Here is a 17448-nt window from a genome sequence, read left to right as displayed (position 1 = left end):
TTCGATTTTGGGAGTGACAGGTTCCCTTTAACTTTAGTATCCTACTTTCATTCTCATACAAAATATTTTGCTCCTCTCTGACTGTTCTGTATATCACTTGTTGCCCTATCTAAAAGAACAATAAATCTTGTACAGTGGGGACAAATAAGCATTTGATACATTGTCGATTTTGCAAGTTTTCCCATCTACAAAGAATGGAGAGGTCTGTAATTTTTATCATAGGTACACTTTAGCCCCTTAACCCCCTAGGGTGGTTAGCATATTAACCCCTTCATGGCCTTGCGATTTTCCATGTTCGTTTTTCGCTCCCCTCCTTCCCAGAGCCATAACTTTTTTATTTTTCCGTCAATATGGCCATGTGAGGGCTTATTTTTTGCGGGAAGAGTTGTAGTTTTGAACGACATCATTGGTTTTACCATGACGTGTACTAGAAAATGGGAAAAAATTCCAAGTGCGATGAAATTGCAAAAAAAGTGCAATCCCATGAGTGTTTTTTGTTTGGCTTTTTCACTAAATGCTAAAACTGACCTGCCATTATGATTCTCCAGGTCATTATGAGTTCATAGACACGAAACATGTCTAGGTTATTTTTTTTATCTAAATGGTGAAAAGAAATTCCAAACTTTGCTTAAAAAAAAAATGCGCCATTTCCCGATACCCGTAGCTTCTCCATTTTTCGTGATCTAGGGTCAGGTGATGGCCTGTTTTTTGCATGCCAAGCTGACGTTTTTAGTGATACCATTTTGGTGCAGATACGTTCTTTTGATCGCCCGTTATTGCATTTTAATGCAATGTCGCGGTGACCAAAAAAACGTAATTTTTGCGTTTCTAATTTTTTTTCTCGCTACGCCGTTTAGCGATCAGGTTAATCCTTTTTTTTTTATTGATAGATCGGGCGATTCTGAACGCGGCGATACCAAATATGTGTATATTTGATTTTATTTTTATTGTTTTATTTTGAAAGGGGGGTGATTTAAACTTTTATTTCACATTTTCTGAAACTTTTTTTTTTACTTTTGCCATGCTTCAATAGCCTCCATGGGAGGCTAGAAGCTGGCATAGCCTGATCGGCTCTGCTACATAGCAGCGATCATCAGATCGCTCCTATGTAGCTTAATTACAGGCTTGCTATGAGCGCCAACCACAGGGTGGCGCTCACAGCAAGCCGGCATCAGTAACCATAGAGGTCTCAAGGTCCGCGTTTGACAGCGGCATTTAACTAGTTAATAGCGGCGGGTGGATCGCGATTCCACTCGCCGCTATTGCGCGCACATGTCAGCTGATATGTCGCGGCTTTGATGTGGGCTCACTGCTGGAGCCCACATCAAAGCAGGGGATCTGACCTCGGTCGTACCATCCCGTCTGAAGTCAGAAAGGTGTTAATGACGAGCCAATTTTTACATTTCTGACCACTGTTACTTCATGAGGTCATAACTCTGAAAGGCTTCAATGGATCCCAGTGATTCTGACATTGTTTTTTCATGACATATTGTACTTCATGTTAGTGGTAAAATTTATTTGATATGACTTGCAATTATTTGTGAAAATGGCAGAAATTTGGCGAAGATTTTGAAAATTTAGCAATTTTCCAACTTTTATGCCTTTAAATCACAGAGATATGTTACACAAAATACTTAATAAGTAACATTTCCCACATGTCTACTTTACATCAGCACAATTTTAAAACCCAATTTTTTTTTTGTTAGGAAGTTATAAGGGCTAAAAGTTAAACAGCGATTTCTCATTTTTACACCATTTTTTTTAGGGAGCACATCACATTTGAAGTTAGTTTGAGGGGTCTATATAGAAAATACCCAAAAGTGACACCAGTCTAAAAACTGCACCCCTCCAGGTGCTTAAAACTACATTCAAGATGTTTATTAACTCTTCAGGTGCTTCACAGGAATTTTTGCAATGTTTAAAAAAAAAAAAAAAAAAATGAACATTTACCTTTTTTTCACAAAAAAATTACTTCAGATCCAATTTTTTTTTTTTCATTTTACCAAGGGTTACAGTATATTAGAAACTGGACCCCATAAGTGCAGGTAAACCTCTGTTTCAGCGCATGGCAGAGCTCGGAAGGGAAGGAGCACCATTTGACTTTTCAATGCAAAATTGGCTGAAATTGAGATTGGACACCATGAAGTGTTTGGAGAGCCCCTGATGTGCCTAAACAGTGGAAACCCCCCACAATTGACACCATTTTGGAAACTAGCCCCCAAGAAAGGTATCTAGATATATGGTAAGCACTTAGAACCCCCAAGTGCTTCAAAGAAGTTTATAACATAGAGCCGTCAAAATAAAAAATCTTATTTTTTTCCACAAAAATAATCTTTTCGCCCCCAATTTTTTATTTTACCAATGGTAGCAAGATAAATTGGACCCCAAAAGTTGTGCAATTTTTCTTGAATACGCTGATACCCCATATGTAGGGGAATACTACTTTTGAGGCATAGTGCAAAGCTCAGAAGGGAAGAGGTGCCATATTGGAGTTCAGATTTTGCTGGAATGGTTTGAGGGTGCCATGTCACATTGGCAGAGCCCCTGAGATGCCAGAATAACAGAAACCCCCCTACACTACCGTTCAAAAGTTTAGGGTCACCCAGACAATTTTGTTTTCCATGAAAAATCATGCTTTTTTAATCAAATGAGTTGCTAAATGAATTTAAAATCTAGTCCAGACATTGACAAGGTTTGAAAAAAAGATTTTTATTTGAAATAATTTTTTCCTTCAAACTTTGCTTTCGTCAAAGAATGCTCCCTTTGCAGCAATTACAGCATTGCAGACCTTCGGCATTCTAGCAGTTAATTTGCTGAGGTAATCTGAAGAAATTTCACCCCATGCTTCCAGAAGCTCCTCCCACAAGTTGGTTTGGCTTGATGGGCACTTTTTGTATACCATACGGTCAAGCTGCTCCCACAACAGCTCAATGGGGATGAGATCTGGTGACTGCGCTGACCACTCCATTACAGACAGAATACCAGCTGCCTGCTTGTTCCCTAAATAGTTCTTGCATAATTTGGAGGTGTGCTTTGGGTCATTGTCCTGTTGTAGGATGAAATTGGCTCCAATCAAACGCTGTCCACAGGGTATGGCATGGCGTTGCAAAATGGAGTGATAGCCTTCCATATTCAATATCCTTTTTACCTTGTACAAATCTCCCACTTTACCAGCACCAAACACCTCAAACTTGGATTTGTCTGTCCATAACACTTTTTTCCAATCTTTCTCTGTCCAATGTCTGTGCTTGTTTGCCCATATTAATCTTTTATATTTATTAGCCAGTCTCCGATATGGCTTTTTCTTTGCAACTCTGCCCTGAAGGCCAGCATGCCGTAGTCTCCTCTTCACTGTAGACGTTGACAATGGCGTTTTGAATGTACTATTTAATGAAGCTGCCAGTTTAGGACCTGTGAGGCGTCGATTTCTCAAACTACAGACTCTAATGTACTTGTCTTGTTGCTCAGTTGTGCAGCGGGGCCTCCCTCTTCTCTTTCTACTCAGGTTGGAGCTTGTTTGTGCTCTCTTCTGAAGAGAGTAGTACAAACCGTTTTAGGAAATCTTAACTTTCTTGGCAAATTCTTGCATGGAATAGCCTTCACTTCTAAAGACAAGAATAGACTGTCGAGTTTCACATAAAAGTTCTTTTTTTCTGGCCATTTTGAGAGTTGAATGGAACCAAGAAATGTAATGCTCCAGATTCTCAACTAGCTCAAAGGAAGGTCAGGTTTATAGGTTCTCTAATCAGCCTAACTGTTTTCAGCTGTGCTAACATACTTGCGCAAGGGTTTTCAAGGGTATTCTAACCATCCATTAGCCTTCTTGCACAGTTAGCAAACACAAAGTATCATACGTACACTGGAGTAATGGTTGTTGGAAATGGGCCTCTATACACCTATGAAGATATTGCATTACAAACCAGACATTTGCAGCTAGAATAGTCATTTACCACATTAACAATGTATAGAGTGTATTTCTAAATCATTTAATGTTAGCTTCAGTGGAAAAAACTTTGCTTTTCTTTAAAAAATAAGGAAATTTCTAAGTGACCATAAACTTTTGAACGGTAGTGTATATGTGAACTCATTTTACAAACTGCACTCCCCAATGAACTCATCTAGGGGTGCAGTGATCAAATTAACACCACATGTGCCTCACAGAATTTTATACCACTGAGCGGTGAAGAAAGAATAAGTTACATTTCTACCACTAAAATGATGTTTTAGCCCCAAGTTTTTTAATAGGAATTTTTTTACAACAAATTGAAGTCTATTTTTTCTTGAGTGTGCCAATACCCTACAGTCATGGCCAAAATTTTTGAGAATGACACCAAAATTATATTTTCACATGATCTGCTGCCCTCTGGTTTTTATTAGTGTTTGTCTGATGTTTATATCACATACAGAAATATAATTGCAATCATATTATGAGTACCAATAGGTTATATTGACAGAATGAGTTAATGCAGCAAGTCAATATTTGCAGTGTTGACCCTTCTTCTTCAAGACCTCTGCAATTCTCCCTGGCATGCTCTCAATCAACTTCTGGACCAAATCCTGACTGATAGCAGTCCATTCTTGCATAATCAATGCTTGCATTTTGCCAGAATTTGTTGGTTTTTGTTTGTCCACCCGTCTCTTGATGATTGACCACAAGTTCTCAATGGGATTAAGATCTGGGGAGTTTCCAGGCCATGGACCCAAAATCTCTATGTTTTGTTCCATGAGCCATTTAGTTATCACCTTTGCTTTATGGCAAGGTGCTCCATCATGCTGGAAAAGGCATTGTTGGGCGCCAAACTGCTCTTGGACGGTTGGGAGAAGTTGCTCTTGGAGGACATTCTGGTACCATTCTTTATTCATGGCTGTGTTTTTAGGCAAGACTGTGAGTGAGCCGATTCCCTTGGCTGAGAAGCAGCCCCACACATGAATGGTTTCAGGATGCTTTACAGTTGGCATGAGACAAGACTGGTGGTAGCGCTCACCTCTTCTTCTCCGAATAAGCTGTTTTCCAGATGTCCCAAACAATCGAAAAGGGGATTCATCAGAGAAAATGACTTTGCCCCAGTCCTCAGTAGTCCACTCTCTGTACCTTTTGCAGAATATCAGTCGGTCCCTGATGTTTTTTCTGGAGAGAAGTGGCTTCTTTGCTGCCCTCATTGAAACCAGGCCTTGCTCAAAGTGTCTCCGCCTCACAGTGCGTGCAGAAGCACTCGCACCAGCCTGCTGCCATTCCTGAGCAAGCTCGGCACTGCTGGTAGTCCGATCCCGCAGCTGAAACAGTTTTAAGATACGGTCCTGGCGCTTGCTGGTCTCTCTTAGGCACCCTGGAGCCTTTTTGACAACAATGGAAGCTCTCTCCTTGAAGTTCTTGATGATGCGATAGATTGTTGACTGAGGTGCAATCTTTGTAGCTGCGATACTCTTCCCTGTTAGGCCATTTTTGTGCAGTGCAATGATGGCTGCACGTTTCTTTAGAGATAACCATGGTTAACTGAAGAGAAACAATGATACCAAACACCAGCCTCCTTTTAAAGTGCCCAGTGATGTCATTCTTACTTAATCATGACTGATTGATCGCCAGCCCTGTCCTCATCAACACCCACACCTGTGTTAATGGATCAATCACTAAAACGATGTTAGCTGCTCCTTTTAAGGCAGGACTGCAATGATGTTGAAATGTGTTTTGGGGGTTAAAGTTCATTTCCTGGGCAAATATTGACTTTGCAAGTACAGTAATTGCTGTTAAGCTGATCACTCTGACATTCAGGAGTATATGCAAATTGCCATTAGAAAAAATGAAGCAGTAGACTTTGGAAAAATTAATATTTGTCTCATTCTCAAAATTTTTGTCCATGACTGTACATGTAAGCGGGTAATATTTTTCAGGCACAGTGCAAAGCTAAAAAGGCAAGGAGCGCCTCATTTTACTGTTATGGTTTGCAAGTGTCATAACCCACTGGGAGAGCCCATGAGGTGCCAGAACAGCAGAACCCCCCCTCCCATAAGTGTCCCATTTTACGACTACACCTCTCAATGAATTCATCTAGGGATGCAGTGATCATATTGACACCATGGGCGTGTCACAGAATTTTATACCATTGGGAAGTGAAGACAAAATAACTACATTTTTACCACCAAAATTTAGTTTTAGCCAAAGATTTTACATTTTCACACAAGTGGGTAAAAATAGCACCAAAATTTGTCCCACAGTTTCTACTGAACATGGCAATACCCCATATGTGTCTGTACAGTACTACTTAGCCATATGGAGAGACTCGGGAGGAACGGAGCTCTATTTTCCACTTCAAGTGAATGTGCGTTTCCGCGGACCGTGTGTCCGTGGGCAAAACACGCTGACATGTCCGTTTTTTAATGTCAGCACGGGCCACAAAACATCCTGCACATTTGCATACGCATAACACATGGATGTCATCTGTGTGACATGTATCGGCGCCGGGGATTAAGCATTACAGAAAGTTCTGTTCCCCGTCACTGGGGCTCTCATCATTCTCCCCTGCTCTGCCCTCAATTGGCACAAGCAGGGGAGAATGATGAGTTACATTTACAGTGGGAAAAAAAGTATGTAGTCAGCCACTAATTGTGCAAGTTCTCCCATTTAAAAAGATGAGAGGCCTGTAATTGACATCGTAGGTAGACCACAACTATGAGAGTCGAAATGAGAAAACAAATCCAGAAAATCGCCTTGTCTGATTTGGCAAGATTTATTTTGCAAATTATGGTGGAAAATAAGTATTTGGTCACCTAAAAACATGCAAGATTTCTGGCTCTCACAGACCTGTAACTTCCTCTTTAAGAGGCTCCTCTGTCTTCCACGCATTGCCTGTAGTAATGGCACCTGTTTGAACTTATCCGTATAAAATACACCTGTCCACAACTTCAAACAGTCACACTCCAAACTCCACTATGGTGAAGACCAAAGAGCTGTCGAAGTACACCAGAAACAAAATTGTAGCCCTGCAACATGCTGGGAAGACTGAATTTGCAATAGGCAAGCAGCTTGTTATAATGAAATCAACTGTGGGAGCAATAATTAGAAAATGGAAGACATACAAGACCACTGATAATCTCCATCGATCTGGGGCTCCACGCAAGATCTCTCCCCGTGGGGTCAAAATGATCACAAGAACGGTGAGCAAAAATTCCAGAATCACACAGGGGGACCTAGTGAATGACCTGCATAGAGCTGGGAACACCGTAACAAATGCTACCATCAGTAACACACTATGCTGCCAGGGACTCAGATCCTGCAGTGCCAGATGTGTCCCCCTGCTTAAGCCAGTACTTGTCCGGGCCCGTATGAAGTTTGCTAGAGAGCATTTGGATTATCCAGAAGAGTATTGGGAGAATGTCATATGGTCTGATTAAACCAAAGTAGAACTGTTTGGTAGAAGCAAAACTCGTCATATTTGGAGGAGACAGAATGCTGAGTTGCATCCAAAGAACACCATACCTACTGTGAAGCATGGTGGTGGTAACTTCATGCTTTGGGGCTGTTTCTCTGCAAGGGGACCAGGACGACTGATCCGTGTACATGAAAGAATGAATGGGGCCATGTATCGTGAGATTTTGAGTGCAAGCCTCATTCCATCAGCAAGGGCATTTAAGATGAAACGAGGATGGGTATTTCAGCATGATAATGATCCCAAGCACACCGCCAGGGCAACGAAGGAGTGGCTTCGTAAGAAGCATATGAAGGTCCTGGAGTGGCCTAGCCAGTCTCCAGATCTCAACCCCATAGAAAACCTTTGGAAGGAGTTGAAAATCTGTGTTGCCCAGTGATAGGCCCAAAACATCACTGCTCTAGAGGAGATCGGCATGGCGGAATGGGCCAACATACCACCAACAGTGTATACCAATCTTTTGAAGTCTTACAGAAAACGTTTGACCTCTGTCATTGCCAACAAAGGATATATGGCAAAATATTGAGATGAATTTTGTTAATGACCAAATACTTATTTGCCTCCATAATTTTCTAAATAAATCTCACCAAATCAGACAAGGTGATTTTCTGGATTTGTTTTCTCATTTTGACTCTCATAGTTGTGGTCTACCTATGATCAGGGCCGCATTTAGAGTTTGTGCTGCCCTAGGCACTTTTAGTGCTGCCTCCCCCATTGGTATGACTAAGGGCTCATACTCACATGCAAGAAACTCGGATGAGTGTCATATGTCAATACCCGGCACTGAGATCGGAGCCTGTGGCCGCATAGCAGTATGAACCCTAATGCAGACACTGTCGGCAGTAACTTAGGCTACTTTCACATCAGCGATTTTTGCCATTTGCGGCACACATGCATACAGCCCCGCACACACACACACTTACAGCCCCACACATACAGCTCCGCACACACACACATACAGTCCCACACATACAGCTCCGCACACACACATACAGCCCCACACATACAGCTCCGCACACACACTTCTCCACATACACTGTCCCCCACACACATACAGCTCCGCACACACACACACACACACACAGCTCCGGACACACACACATACAGTTCAGCACACACACATATACAGCTCCGCACACACACACACATACAGCTCTGCACGCACACAGCTCTGCACACACATACAGCCCCACACACACATACAGCTCTGCACACACACACAGCCCCACACACATACAGCTCTACACACACACAGCACCACACAGACACACACATACATACAGCTCCACGCACACATACAGCTCCGCTCCGCACACACACATACAGCTCGGCACATACACATACAGCGCCAAACACACACACAGCTCCGCACACACATACAGCACCGCACAGACACACATATACATACAGCTCCACGCACACACAGCTCTGTGCACACACACATACAGCTCCGCTGCGCGCACACACAGCTCTGCACACACACAGCTCCACACACACATACAGCTCTGCACACACACATATATACAGCTCCGCTGCCCGCACCCTCACACATACATACAGCCCCACACACATACAGCTCCGCACACACACACACAGCACCGCACAGACACACACATACATACAGCCACACACACACCAGCACTGGCAATGTTTGCTCCCAGGACCCAGATAGAGTGAGTGGGGGTGTATTATACCCCACCCCCACCACTCACTCTCTGGGTCCGTCTGCCGGGAGCAAAGATCAAACATTAAGGGCTGCTGACTGTGTTTTCATGGCTCCTCCAGCCTCAGGCACTACAGGCAGAAACGAGGCTGAGGAATGTGAGGGAAGGGAAGGGGTGAGGACCGTGAGGTGAGTCACAGACAGAGCCGTGCAGCAGGCAGCGCGCGGGCAGGAGCCAGGAGGGAGATCATTACAGACAGAGACCGTACACTACTTACTGTGTATGTACTGCTCTGCTGCGAGTCCTCCAGGCCAGCAATGTGAGTCCAGGACACAACCCAGGGTCAGGACACAGGGCGCCGCCTCTCCACCTCAGCAGTCAGTCACATTCTGGCCGGGCACCAGTGAGGCTATGAGCAGGGGCATCACTGTGTCTCAGCAGGGGGAGTAGGGAGAGTCGGCACCAGCACCACGTGTTCTGGCTGCCACTCTGCCACCCCCTGTCTTCAAGAAGGGACGCACAGCCAGAGCCAGGACTAGTATAAAAAAAAAACCTTGCTCAGGTGCCGCCCTCCTGCTTGTTCCCACTCTAGGCACGTGCCCTCAAATGCCTAGTGGCAAATGCGGCCCTGCCTATGATGTCAATTACAGGCCTCTCATCATCTTAGGTGGGAGAACTTGCACAATTGGTGGCTGACTAAGTACTTTTTTTCCCCCCACTGTAAGTGATAAAAGAGCAGGCGGCGGCTGATGGGAATATTACTCCCATCAGCCTATCCCTGCTGCTGTTAATAACCGTGACAGCAGTAGCGGCTGATGGGGGTATTCATCAGCCACCGCCTGCGCTATAAATAAATAAATGAAAAAACAGCATGGGTTCCCCTGTATTTTCTATAACCAGCCAGGCAAAACTCACAGCTGGGGGCTGCAACACTCAGCTGTCAGCTTCAGCAAGGCTGGTTATCAAGAATAGAGGGGTCCCCACGTTGTTTTTGTAAATTATTAGAATAAATAGTTTTAAAAAACGGCGTGGGGTTCCCCCCATTTTTGACAACCAGCCTTGCTAAAGCTCACAGCTTTACACTGTCCCAACTGTAAAGCTTGATGGAGGAAACATCATGCTTTGGGGGTGCTTTTTGCAAAGGAGACAGGATGACTGCACTGTATGGAAGAGAGGGTGGATGGGGTCATTTATTGTGAGATTTTGGCCAACAACCACCTTCACTCAGTAAGAGCATTGAAGACATGACAATGACCCGAAACACACAGCCAGTGCAATTAAGAAGTTGCTCTGTAAGAAGCATTTCAATGTCGTGGAGTGGCCTAGCCAGCCTCCAGACCAAAACCCAATAAAAAATCTTTGGCGAAATCTGAAACTCAGTGTTGCCCAGCGACCGCCCCGAAATCTTAAAGATCTGTATGGAGAAATGGGCCAAAATTTCTGCTTCAGTGTGTGCAAACTTGGTCACGAACTACAGGAAACATCTGCCCTCTGAATTAAATTGCAATCAAAGTTTTCTGTACCAAATATTAAGTTCTGTTTTTCTATTGTATGGAATACATGGAAATTAATTATCTTATATGCTCGAATATAAGCCGAGATTTTCAGCCCATTTTTTGGGCTAAAAGTGCCCCTCTCGGCTTATACTCGAGTCGTTGTCCCAGGGGTTCGTCGGGGGCTGTCACATACTTTAATGAGCGCTGAACACCGGAACAAGCTGCCGGCGCCCGGAAAACATCTGTCACCGAGAAGCAGGGACCGCGCCGGGAGCAGGTGAGTATAACGGGGGGAGGTGAGCATTGCGCGATATTCACCTGTCCTCGTTCCACTGCCTGGCGCTGCTCCGTCTTCCGCGTCCTCTGGCTGTGACTGTTCAGGTCAGAGGGAGCGATGACTTGTTTAGTGTGCTCCCTCTGCCTGAACAGTCAGAGAGCCGGAAGACGGATAGGCGCTTGGCGGTAAAGCGAGGACAGGTGAATAGTGCAAGTGGCGGGGGCCTGAGCGGCGAGAGGTAAGTATGTGATTTTTTTTTTTTTTTTTTTTTAATCACAGCAACAGCATATGGGGCATAATCTATGGAGCATCTTATGGGGCCATCAACCATTATGCAGCATTTTATGAGGCAAATGTTTCTGTGGAGCATCTTATGGGGCCATCAACCATTATGCAGCATTGTATGGGGCTTAGGAGGATTGATTCTTCAGATTCCCTTTAATGGATGTGTCATGTATATATTGTACTGATAATACGATGCATTGTAATGTTTATTGTAGTGTGTTTTCCATCCATCTAGGTGCCCTGGCATTGGGATTTTATCCACTTTTTGAAGGGAAAACAAATCCGAAAGTTCTGTACATTCCCTCCTCTATGTCAGAAGTAGAAATGCTAATGACCATTGAACATTTCATGGTATCAAATGCCAGCAGCTTTCATTCACAAGGTGGATGCAACCAAACTCTTCAAATTGTCCTTAAAAGGTTAGTAAGAATATTATGGTTTATTCTGTTTCTCAGATTTGCTTTTTGAGCACAGAAGCAAATGGTCTTGTAGCAGTGACCAATGGATACATCAAGCAACCAGGTCACAAGTCATAGTCTGCTACATAGTATATTAGCTTATATTACCCCTGTAGACGTCTGATTACCCAGATCATGTTTTGACTGCTAAAGGGAAGTTGATAAATATGATTTTCAGAATAGTTCTTCAACATTAAACTATGGTAATTGCAGTGATTAAAAATGATCCTTTGTTTAGAAATGACTGAGTGAAAGGGATTGTCCACTCCTCATTCGTCATGTTTTGGCGCTTTAAAGTAAAAACACCTACACTCGCCTACTGTGCCAGCGCCGTTCCAGCTTTGTCAGCACTCGCTCGTGCAGGGCTCATGTGAGGTTTTGCCGTTATACACGCCATGCTCCCAATCATCGCTGGCGTCACCTTTTGGACATATTGAAGATCAGTAGGAAGCCATGGATGCAGCTGCTCTTTGACTTCCTCTTGATGTTCCATTTGTCCGAAGGTGGAGAGAGTGACGCCAGCTCTGACTTGGTGCAGGGTTCATGTGTCATAACCTCACTGTCTTTATTTTAATGGAATGGATTTTTAACATGAATGAGAATGGGTTGTCCCAGTAGTGAACAACTCTTAAAAGGAAATGTATTATTTCTACACATCTTTTATCACCCTTCCACAGGATAGGTGATAAATATTTGAACACTGGTGCAAGCCTCTCCAATAAGGAATAACCTGAGAGCCTCTCAACCTCCCACCCCCAATCATATTTGGTGCATTATAACCGTGACAAAATTGGATGGAGTGGCATGCTTATTGTCATTCTAGGAGTAAAGGACAGATGGAGACAACAAAGCACGCCACTTGGATGTTTGTCAGCTATTTAAAGGAAACCTATCTTGTCCTTTTTAGCATGTAAACTGTCCCCAGTGCATTGATAGTGATGCAGTATGCATAACTAACACGTTTCTTTCATTAAAAAAAATAATGTGCAAACAGAACTTTATATGATCGTAGCTGTGCTCATTTAGTCACAGGGGTGCGTTTTATTTAATTGAGTCACGGTTGTGGCTATCCATGCAATTTGAATTATGTTACTCGGGATGCGTCGATGTCACTCAAATTCACTTTTAAGAAATCCCTCCCACAATTACGCAGTGTCGGTGGTGGAGCTGCGCATGTGCCGTGTTGAGCGGCTCCGGCCACACAGTGAAGCTGGGTACTACACACAGCTTCAGTGCACACACGCGCGGGGAGCCGCTCGTCACGGCACATGCGCAGCTCCACGATCGACACGGCGCAAGCACAGGATTTTTCTAAGCAGATTTGAGTGACGTCTGCACAACCTCAAGAACATCATTCCAATTGCATGGGCAGTGACAACCACCACTGAATTAAATGAAACACACCCCTGTAATTAAAAATGAGCAGGTACGATCTAACTTGATAAAGTGATTTTTGCACATGATTAGACCACCGTTTTTATAATGAAATCACTAACAGCGCACTGGGGACAGTTTACATGCTAAAAAAGACATGACAGGTTCCCTTTAACTCCTTCCTGATATGGCCACTTTTCGTTTTTGCATTTTCATTTTTCCTCCTCCTCTTCTTCCCAGAGCCATAACTTTTATTTTTCTGTCCACATATCATACATACGAGGGCTGTTTTTGTTGTGGGATGAGTTGTGCTTTTGAATGACACCATTGATTTTTCCCACATAATGTACTGAAAAAAAGTGCGGTAACATTGTGGGGAAAAAAAACAATTCTGACATTGTTTTTTGGGAATTGGTTTTATGTACATTTTGTTGTAAAAATTACCACACAATATGATTCTTACATTAGTACAATTACTGGGATAACAATCATGTCAGTTTTTTTTATTATTCTTGTGGACCAGAATAAAATTAAAAAAAATAAATAAATTGGGGGTTGTCACCATTTTCCGAGACCCATATCGTTTTCATTTTTCAGTTGATGAAGCTGTGTGATGGCTTATTTTTTGCAGAGCGAGACAATGTTTTATTGATATCATTTTAGGATAGAAAAAACATTTTGATAGCTTGTTATAGCTTTTTTTGTGGTATTGCAGCGGCCCAAAAAATGTTGGATTTCTTCAATTTTTTCAGTTTATGGTGTTTACCAATTGGGTCAATTATTTTTGTGTTTTGATCAGAATTTTCTGAATGCGGCAGTCCGAAACTTGTATAATTTTTTATTTTCACTTTTAATGGTAGAAAGGGGGGGGGGGGGTAATTTGAACTTTTTAAGGTTTTTTTTTTCCCCAATATTTAAAAATGTATTTTTTTTTACTTTTCACTGTACTTGTTAGTACCCTTGTTAGTCGTCTGATCGCTTGTGCTGTATGAAGCAATATAATAGTATTGCTATATATAGTGAAAATCACGGTGGTCTTTGAAGCCTTGCCACAGGCAGTTTTTCAAGGGAGCTCTGTAATGACAAGTAGAGAACAGCGACCACATTAAGGGCGCACTAATGTTCGTATTGAATGACACACCCCACTGCCGACACATTGTTAATGCCCCTGCAGAGTTTAATAGCGGCATTTAACAGGTAAAAATCACGGGCGGCGCTTCACACCACCCGTGATTGTTAGAGGCAGGTCCTGGCTGTAACACAGCCATTACCTGCTGGTGATGGGGCAAGATCACCCCATCAGCCTACTGCATACAACCCTACCGACTTGCGCCATAAATGTACACTGGATTAGATGGGTTGTTACAGACAGGGCCGGCTCCAGGTTTTTGTGGCCCCGGGCAAAAGAGTCTCAGTGGGGCCCCTTTAACACATACCACAATTCAGGGTGCACAGATACGGCACAGAAATATACTGTGTATATGCGTGTATAAGCCGAGTTTTTCAGCATATTTTTTTGTGCTCAAAATGGTCCCACGGCTTATACACGAGTCATTGTACCAGTTTACGGCTGGGGAGGATGAGCAGCGGGTCACAGGAGGCAGGAAGCGGCGGCTGTGGCTAAAGCCTGTGCCCGCTGCTGAAAATAAATGAATATTCACTGCACTGGCAATGAATATTCATTTCTCTTATAGCGCGCACAGTTACAGCTGCCAGCTTCCAGCAGCTGCCGGGTTCTCACAGGTGCCTGCTCATTAAGGTAATGAATATTCACCTCTCTCCACTCCCGTAGGTGTGGAGAGAGGTGAATATGCATTACCTTAATGAACGGAAACACGTGATCGCTCGACCACAGGAGCTGCTGCCACCGGAACGAGATGCTGCAAGGGCACTCAGGGAAGGTAAGTATGATGTTATTTTTTATGCTTTTCTCATGGGGGCCATACATATAAGGATGGGGATGAGGAACCATGCAATCAAGGATGGGAATAAGGAGCCATGCATACAAGGTTGGGAATAAGGAGCCATGCATGCAAGGATGGGAATAAGGAGCCATGCAGACAAGGTTGGGAATAAGGAGCCATGCATATAAGGATGGGGAAGAAAGAGCCATGCATACAAGAATGGGAATAAGGAGCCATGCATACAAGGATGGGGATGAGGAACCTTGCATACCAGAATAGGGATTAGGGGACAATGCATACCCGGCTTATACTCCAGTCAATAAGTTTTCCCAGTTTTTCGAGGCAAAATTAAGTGCCTTGGCTTATACTCAGGTCGACTTATATGCAAGTATATACAGTAGATATAGTACAATACCAAACATTTCACTAACTTCTTACCTTACATGAGTGATATCCATTGTAAATTCTACAATACCTCAGAAACTGGTGAATCCTCGTAGCGTGTGCTGTGGGGGATTTAAAAATCTGCAGTCAGTGACTGCAGACGCTTCATTTTAGACTCGACAGTATAGTTCTCCATACAGTATTATGGGCACTACACAGTCTTCCATACACTACTATAGGCTCCACATAGTGCTCCATACAATATAATGGACCCAATATATTGCTCTATTTAGTAAACTATGACCCATATATTTCTCCATACAGAATAATGGACCCAATGTAGCTCTCCATACAGAATAATGGTCCCCTTAGGCTATGTGCACACGTTGCAGATTTTCCTGCGGATTTTTCTGCACTAAAAACCGCAGATCTTGGCAGAAAACGCAGGTGCGTTTTTTGGTGCGTTTTTTGATGCGTTTTTTAGTGCGGTTTTTGATGCGTTTTTCCCTGCAGATTGTCTGTGTTTTTGACACAAATAAAGCTTGAACTGCAGTGGCAAAAAAAACAAAACACATGATGTCATTTCTTTGTCCAACCCCGTGAAAACATCAAAATGAGATGCGCCAATTCCGGCACTTAAACACCTCTCTTCCCACTCCCGTGTAGTGGTGGGATATGGGGTAATGAGGGGTTAATGCCACCTTGCTATTGTAAGGTGGCATTAAGCCCGGTTAATAATGGAGAGGCGTCAATAAGACACCTATCCATTATTAATCCTATTAAAAGGTTAAATAAATATATAGGGGGACCCAAAAAAAAAATGACATAGGGTCCCCCTGTATCTTTAGGCCAGAAAGGTTAAGCAGACAGCTGTGGGCCAATATTTGTGGCCTGGGAAGGGGTAAAAATACCCATGGCTGTTCCCAGGCTAGGAATATTAGCCCACAGATGTCTGCGTAGCCTTTATGGCTCTAAACTACAGGGGGGCCCGAAAAAAAAAATTGCGTAGGGTCCCCCTATATTTTTAGGCCAGAAAGGCTAGGCAGACCTGTGGGCCAATATTTTTGGCCTGGGAAGGGGTTAAAATACCCATGGCTGTTCCCAGGCCATGAATATTAATCCCACAGCTGTCTGCGTAGCCTTTCTGGCTCTCAAATATAGGGAGAGCCCCCCCCAAAAAAAAAAAAAAGTGTTGGGGTCCCCCTATATTTTTAGGCCAGAAAGGCTACGCAGACAGCTGTGGGCTTATATTCATAGCCTAGGAAAGGGGCCATGGATATTTGCCCCCCCCCCCCCCCCTTCCCCGGCTACAAATAGAAGCCCGCAGCCACCCCAGAAAAGGCGCATCTAAAAGATGCGCCAATTGCGGCACTTAGCCCCTCTCTTCCCACTCCCGTTTAGCGGTGGGATATGGGGTAATAAGGGGTTAATGTCACCTTGCTATTGTAAGGTGACATTAAGCCAGATTAATAATGGAGAGGCGTCAATAAGACGCCTATCCATTATTAATCCTATTAAAGGGTTAAAAAAAACACAGACACTAGAAAAAAAATATTTTAATGAAATAAAGACACACTTTTTGACAATTCCTTTATTCTACGGTCAATCCATCTGAAGACCCTCGACCTGCAAAAGAAATAAAAAAGAGTGTCCCACGACGATCTGCCATGGAGAACAGACACATCCGGAGATGTGTCTGCTCTCCACGGCTGCAGCAACACACTGACAGGAGCTCCGGCTCCTGTCGGTGTGTAACTGCGCATGCGCGAGAGTTTACCGGCGTTCATTGACCCCGGTACTATCTCTTTACGGCAGTGCTGCGTGGGAAAGTTCGCACGCAGCTGTACTGCCGTAAATAGAGACGCCGGAGCCGCTGAACTCCGGTGAAGGACGCAATACACTGCCAGGAGCTTTGCTCCTGGCAGTGTATCGCCGGAGAGCAAGCGATCGGCGTGGGACACTCGGTATTGGATTCTGCGGACAGGGAGTATGGATTTGGTTTATTTTTTTTCGACTTTTTCCCTAGGGGACCGAGGGCTTCCCGTACCAGTGTGCTGTATGGTGAGTATATACTCTATGTTATATGTTGTATGTACTGTGTGTCATGTATGTTACGTTTATTGTATGTGTATGTGTATGTGTGTTTTACTGACAATTGTGCTAAGTCGCCGGACACAGGGAC

At 43.6% G+C, this 17448-nt stretch overlaps 1 protein-coding gene across 1 annotated transcript in view; it reads left to right on the top strand.

Moving 5' to 3' along the window:
- Positions 1-17448, top strand: part of TOPAZ1 (testis and ovary specific TOPAZ 1) — a 353700-nt gene that overhangs the window by 286388 nt on the left and 49864 nt on the right. Inside the window, exon 19 of the mRNA XM_077268982.1 lies at positions 11382-11565. Within this exon, the coding sequence (XP_077125097.1) occupies positions 11382-11565 (184 nt within the window). The remainder of the gene's footprint in view (positions 1-11381; positions 11566-17448) is intronic.

This window comes from Ranitomeya variabilis, chromosome 6, assembly GCF_051348905.1.
Source record: "Ranitomeya variabilis isolate aRanVar5 chromosome 6, aRanVar5.hap1, whole genome shotgun sequence".
NCBI lineage: Eukaryota > Metazoa > Chordata > Amphibia > Anura > Dendrobatidae > Ranitomeya > Ranitomeya variabilis.
This window is presented reverse-complemented; position numbering and strand designations above follow the sequence as displayed.